The following is a 6959-nucleotide window of genomic DNA, read 5'->3' on the forward strand; positions in this document are numbered from 1 at the left end:
GCTGTCCGATCACTGCCGTTGTTGAGATTCAAATGAAGGTGACTCAATCAAACCCGGATAATTGGACCAATTCTCTTAAAATAAATATGAAGCCTTTTTTCCTCAAAATTTTAGCCTAAATGGTTCCTCAAATTAAGCCTACAAATTGCACTCATTTCCTTAAAAAAATAGGTAAAATTTATTTATTAATTTTATTAGTGAAATGTTCGCAATATATTATAAAAAACACAGAAAACCTATTTTTTAAATTAAATATGCACATTATTTTTAATGATTACATCAATTTTTTTAATGAAAATTACAAGCCTCATGATTCATTTTTTACAGTGTGGGGTGCCAATATTAGTGGAGGGCACCGTACGAGAATACTTTTTGTGCGCAAAGAAAACAAAAATATTTACTTCATTCAACAGCTTCTTCTTCTCCATGCCAGTCTTCAACATGCATTCATGAGAGTACCACGTATGCTGGTGCTACTGGCAAAGGTGCTGGCGTTCTGACATAGAACCAAGATGCACTATGCTTTGTTTACACTCATGTGTCTTGGTATTCTCATGAATGCGTGTCGAAGACTGACATGAGAAGAAACTGTTGAATACAGTCATTATTTTTGTTTTCCTCACGCACAAAAAGAATTCTCATAGCTCCATAAAATTAAGGTTGAACCACTAATGTCACATGAACAAAGCCCTTACAAGTTTGGAATGACATGACAGTGAGTAAGTAATGAAAGAATTTTCATTATTGGGTGAACTGACCCTTTAAACTCAGTTGGTTTAAGTCAAAATAATTTATATCTTTGTGGTGTCTTCAGGAGGGTTTCCAGAATGTGAATGCTGTAAAATGTCTTCATCTCTCATGACTCACAGGAACCCAGATCCGGAAGGTGGCTAGCCTCAGACATCACACCCCCGGACTACCATCTGAACTGACCTTCTGTCTTCAGTCTAAAGATCTGGCTATGCAAGACTGCCTATAAGAATGCCAGCTGTTTTGAGGTGTTAATTAGACTAAATTACATGAAGAGACTGTGTCAGGTAGGAAAAACTCAACCTTTGTAAAAAAAAAGTTGAGTCAACTTAAAATAATAAGGGCAACCTATCGCAAACGCTTCTTTGAGTAAACTCTACAAACAGGGACAGAAGTCCACCCAACTTAAAAGATTACATTAAGGTTACAAGTTGACACAACGTAAATAGTCATGTTTACCTAATGAATTACAGAACTAAATATTTTTTGTTTACTCAACACAAATAGGCCTATTATCTATAGGCCTACACTGATTCATTATTTACATAGTCTTAATAAAGAAGAGAACATAACAAGGGTCAAATAACTTTTTTTTTTTTTTATTTAAACATTTTGTGTCCAATGCACAATATATGCAATGACATAACAGTATCAAGTATTCCCTTTTAACTTCTTAGCATTTTACACTGAACTCAATGCATTGCACATACCAATGCATGTTAAAGAAATCCACAAAACAGGTGGTAATTATAACATACAACGTTAGCTGTCCTGTAGCATGAAGCACATTTGTAAATGTACTTAACATTTTTGGTTGATTTTTAAAGTAAAAGTTCTGTGAAAACTACTATTCTGCATATTTTAACATGAAACCTAAAAGTTTCTCAAAAACAATTTACCATTATATCCAAGAAACCAAAATAACTGGGAACATCTGAGTAAACACAAACCTTACTCAGCAGCTATTAATACACTGTGCTTTTTTCTTGTCAGAACATTAACATCAAAACAGCAATTACACTGATATCCCTGTAATCCAATCTTGACCGAAATCCTTGGATGTCTACACAGAAATAAAATACAATTACTTTGTCCAGGAAGAAAAAAAAAAAAAAAGAAACTCCAGCCTGAAGAGATTGCTCACCCAAAAATTAAAGTGCTTTCATCATTTACTCGAGTTTACAACGGAGTTGAAGAGTTTCTTTCTTCTTTTGATATAAAGATATTGTAAAGAATGCTGGTAACCAATCAATTGAAAGTAGAAAAATGAGAGTGAGTAAATAATCAAAGAACTTTAATTTTTGGGTGAACTTTTCCTTTAAGGTAAAGGCTGAAACAACAACAAAAAAATAAAAAATAAATAAATAAAAATACTTGGCATTAATTAGCACACTGAATGAAAACAGTAAGTGTTTTTTGTAGCCATTAACTACAAAAGTATGAAAAACAAAAGCCAATGGAAGAATGTCATTCAAGTGGCTTCATCCATTTAGCAAAGTTTGGATTTCAATGACTGCACTCTTGATGAGCAGGTACCACCTAGATCCATGAAGACTTTCTGGATGACCTCGAAGCTATACTTCAGCTCTTTTGGATATTCCATGTTAAGTGCATATAAGAGGCCGAACAAATATGCAAATGCAGATGGAAGATCTTTTATGTCTTCAAGCACAATGGCCTCCTCCAAGATTATGGCGATGTTGATTACAGTTGGAAGCGATGTGACGGTGGCAACATCATCTTCTACCACAGAAAGGATTCCAATCTTTACACCTTTGGTGCTGCAGCTCAAAGCATCTGTATCCTGGGAGAAAAAATGGATGGGAGATGGGTATTATTGGAAGTGTAAATTTACATATAATAATAATAATAATAATAATAATAATAATAATAATAATTATTATTATTATTATTATTATTATTATTATTATTATTATTGTTGTTGTTGTTGTTGTGTAAATAAACTGGATACATGTAAAATATACATAGTTTTAAATGAATTTGGAAATAGGGTATGAAAATGGTAATTTACCAGGCACATATTGAGCAAACTTGCTGGATTCTCCCGCAGGAAAAGCGGCAATCCCTCAAGAGCAGTTTTTTTCCGATGTGTGGTAATGTCACTCACCTAAAAGGGAAAAAAAAAAAAAAAACATATTTTGTTTATAAACTCTGCAGATGTTCTGTCCTTAACTGCTGAACTGCTTTAGGAGTTAAAGGTACAGAACACCAAAAAATTCTGTCATCTTTTAGTCTCCCCCATGTCATTCCAAACCCATATGACTTGCCCTCTTTTATGGAACACCAAAAAAGATATTTAAAAAAAAAACAAAAAAAGTGTAAAGATTGCTCTTTTCTGTTCAGTGGCTTCAAAAAGATGTAAAATCATCATGATTCCACAAAACCCATGCATTGTTTCCTAACTGACGCAATTGCTTTGAGTGAAAAACAAACTGATAGCTATTTACTTACTATTTTCCTCTCTGCATTTGTTCATTCAATGTATAATGTATCTTATTACAACCAAATGACTTGCCAAACCACTACTGGTTCTGGCATCTCTTGAGACACCGTTTTGAATAAATGCAGAAAGGCATTGAAAAAAATTATATATAAATTATATATGAATTCCTGAAATTTCTTTTATTTTCCAAAATGTTCCTTTTGTGTTGTGCAGGAGAAAGGAAGTCATAATGGAACAACAAATGGGTAAGAAAAAGATTACAGAATAATGTCAAATTTCTTTAACAATTAGCTTTGTAATGGGTCTTCTTTAAGTGCTATGTTTGACGCAATTAATTTTGCTACACAGTAACATTAAATTGACAAAAAAAAAAATAATATTAATTTCAATGTACTTATCACTAAAAGTAGCATGTTCAAATGATGTTATTGGGTATTACTGTAATTTGTCAGTTGTGTAAGTTATGTCAAACATCAACTGTTTTTATGATGTTTTAATAACTGTTGTGTTCAGAAAGCTGTTAGTACTGCAGTATTTTTAATATATTAAATCTGAATACCTGTTCATCGAGCTTGTCGAGTAGACTCTTCATTTCCTCTCCGAATGCATCTGTTCTCTTCCTGTACAGTTTCAGGAGAGGTGTTGTGTACTTGTCAAGGGATGCGTTGAATTTCCCCAGGAGGTCAACATTGCTGATACGAAAAAACTCCATGCAGATCTATAAATTGGGTGGGGGTAGGGGAATAGGAATAACTTTAGGTTTTTCTACTATAAAATGTTGTTTCTAACAGTAATAATAATGAAAATAATAGTAATAATGAAAATAATAATGAAAATAATAGTAATTAATAAGAATAGTAATTAATATCAATTCTAAAATAAGAAAACAGAACAGAACATAGCACAACAACAGCTGATATTAAATGGTTTACCTCGTCCTTTAGAAAAAGTGCAGGCCATCTCTCTCTGATCTCCTGAACTAGTGGCTGGATCTCTACAACTTCTTTGCGCCGAAGAGAAAATGTTTCTTGCATCTTCCGCTGAATGAGCACTGAATCAATCTTTTTTTTTTTTGTCTCTTTAAGGAAAGACTTCAAACGGTCCACAGACTCAGGCCTTTCATGCAGCTCCACCCTCCTGATGTTGGTAGGGGAAATGTGAATTCGCAGCAACATGCTCTCTATAGAAGGTGGAACCTAGAATCAAAAGCAGTCAAAATCATTAATTCACTGGGACACATTTATTTTTCATTCTTAAAGGGATAATTCACCCAAAAAAGAAAATTTGATGTTTATCTGCTTACCCCCAGGGCATCCAAGATGTAGGTGACTTTATTTCTTCAGTAGAACACAAACAAAGATTTTTAATTCAAACCGTTGCAGTCTGGCAGTCAATGGGATCCACGGTTTTGAGAGTCAAAAAAACATACACACACAAAACCAAATTAAACCCTGTGGCTCTTGACGATACATTGAGTTCTTAAAACATCAAACAATCGGTCTGTGCAAGAAAATGAACACCATTTATTTTTACCTCTGATCCACCGCAATGTCCAACTGCCCTGAGTGTGTTCACAACAGCCGGCGTGTGATGCATCAACGTATAGCAGCGGCATAGCAGACGCATGTGCTGAAATGATCTGTCGCGCATATGCATCACTTGTTGTTTACACAATGCATACAAGACTGTGGGTATGATCGCTTCCATGCATGCGTACGCTATGCCAGAGCACGTTGGCGCGTCACGCACTGGCTGTTGTGAACGCGCTTAAGACAGTTGACCATTGCGGTGGATCAGAGGTAAAAAATGATATAAATACTGTTCAGTTTCTTACAAAGAATGATTGTTTAGTGTCTTAAGACCTCAATGTATCGTCATGAGCAGCAGGTTTTAATTTGGCTTTGTCTGTATATGTTTTTTTGACTCTCAAAGCCGTGGGTGCCATTGACTGCCATTATATGACTGACAGACTGCAACGGTTTGAGTTAAAAATCTTCGTTTGTGTTCTACTGAAGAAACAAAGTCACCTACATCTTGGATGCCCTGGGGGTAAGCAGATAAACATCAATTTTTCATTTTTGGATAAACTATCCCTTTAACAGCAATGGTGCAAGCCTAAATTAATATATTCCAGTGTGTGGAATATAGTGTCCGATCAAGAATATAGACAACTGATCTCCTAAGGAGTTAAAAACACTTTTGGAGTCACAAGCACTTTCAAACCAACTTTGTATGCTGTCAGTGGATGGAAGTCATTCAGCATGTCTGGATCAAGAACATGAATGTCACTAAAACTGCTTTCATTTATCTCAAAGGACCTAAAATGTTCAAGATACCAGGCTGACATTTTTTTACAAAGGAATGAAACATCTTTGGGGGTCACTACAAAGTTCAGTATTTTGTAAAAATCTGGCAAACCACTACATTGTCCTGCAGAGATAATCATGCCAGCTGTATATCGAACTCCATGCAAATGAATATTGGAGGAGAGAGACACCTGGCTTGTGTTTGGATACCTTCTCTCAATTGCTGACTTAACAGGGTCTTCAAGAGAAGCAAGTGGGAATACCTTTGCTTTCTCCACATATAGTGATTGTTTGAAACAGTCCTCACCATCCAGATAATAAGCCATCATTTGTTGATGCTTCGTGGAAAGTGTCAGTAGTACGTTTTTAAAGTTTTGAGTGTCATGAATTACTTTTTTAAAGTAACTGTGCTTCGCCTCGAAGCGCATCGTCCAAAGTGACACCAATGGTCCAAAACAACGAATCAAATGAGGATAATGATTTATGAAATGATGTTTTGGACGTAAAATAAAGTTTGGAAAAGTTTCAATCAGTAAGTTTTGGTGGTCTTTGATTTTGCTCTCTAGGTAACAAAGAGACTCCTCTGAAAATTTTGAAGATAGAACTACCTCAATAATGACCTTCAGGTCCATTAGAATCTCCCAAGATGGTTCATTTTCAGGAATTTTGTGACCTATCATAAGAGGTAGCAATCGTAGTAGCGTCCAGTTCTCGTGTGCATTACCACTTATTGTACCCTTGGTGAAACCTGACTTGGTTAATACCTTTGGCTTGTTAACCTTGTCTGAATCTTTGTACGGGAAGGACTTAATGTAGTGATTGAGCTCATCAAATGAAATGTTTCCTTTTGAAATTAAATCTTTCAGGCACAAAGACAATTCTACAGGTACAATGCCTTCCAAAAAATCATGTAATGCATCAGGAGGAAAACCGGTTACAGGATGAAAGAAAGACAAGTGCTTGCTTAGCACACATTCCCCCTTCACACCACTGACATTCTTCAAACTTCCATCTGTCTGCACTTCTTGGACAAAAGAATTGTGTTGTTCTACAGTTCTTAATTTGAAATCACTGATCTCAACCTGACCAGACTTGACTTCATGCTTCCGGATTAAACAAAATCTGCATAGATTGTCAGAATTGAAGCTTTCCTGAAAGCCAGCCAAGCTGTGGGCTCCCAAATTATCAGCACATACACAAAAGACTGTCCCCTTTACGTACTGATTCAGAGCAGGCACAAAAACACCTGTTTGCTCCAAACACTTCACATCTTTCATCAGTGGATCGAGAAATTTCTCATATCCAAAGAACCGCACATCATCACTTTTACCAAGGGCAGCAAGCTGAATCGAGTGAAGACTAGAGCGGTATTTGGATGGTAAGTTTAGAACCATCCAATACATGGCAACAATCTTATGGATTTTTCTTGAAGTGCCCAA

The 6959-nt window shown here is 35.6% G+C and overlaps 1 protein-coding gene across 1 annotated transcript; it reads right to left on the reverse strand.

Annotated features, from left to right (window-relative positions):
• Nucleotides 1-1905: 1905 nt before the first annotated feature.
• On the reverse strand, nucleotides 1906-4274 carry LOC127181187 (uncharacterized). The gene is made up of 4 exons (XM_051135751.1): nucleotides 4147-4274; nucleotides 3774-3932; nucleotides 2783-2878; nucleotides 1906-2554 (listed from the first exon to the last, which is right to left on the reverse strand). Exons 1-4 carry the CDS (start codon nucleotides 4246-4248, stop codon nucleotides 2240-2242), a joined length of 672 nt encoding a protein of 223 aa, XP_050991708.1. The 5' UTR covers nucleotides 4249-4274; the 3' UTR covers nucleotides 1906-2239.
• Between the last annotated feature and the right edge of the window lie 2685 nt (nucleotides 4275-6959).

Source organism: Labeo rohita, chromosome 18, assembly GCF_022985175.1.
Source record: "Labeo rohita strain BAU-BD-2019 chromosome 18, IGBB_LRoh.1.0, whole genome shotgun sequence".
In the NCBI taxonomy this organism is placed as follows: Eukaryota; Metazoa; Chordata; class Actinopteri; order Cypriniformes; family Cyprinidae; genus Labeo; species Labeo rohita.

Excerpts from the sequence above, each read along its gene's own strand:
- LOC127181187 (XM_051135751.1), bottom strand. The coding sequence starts at position 4,248 with ATGCAAGAAACATTTTCTCTTCGGCGCAAAGAAGTTGTAGAGATCCAG. Across the intron at positions 3,933-4,146 it reads CACTTTTTCTAAAGGACGAG|ATCTGCATGGAGTTTTTTCG; the intron begins GTAAACCATTTA and ends CCCAATTTATAG. Across the intron at positions 2,555-2,782 it reads GTTTGCTCAATATGTGCCTG|GATACAGATGCTTTGAGCTG; the intron begins GTAAATTACCAT and ends TTTTTCTCCCAG.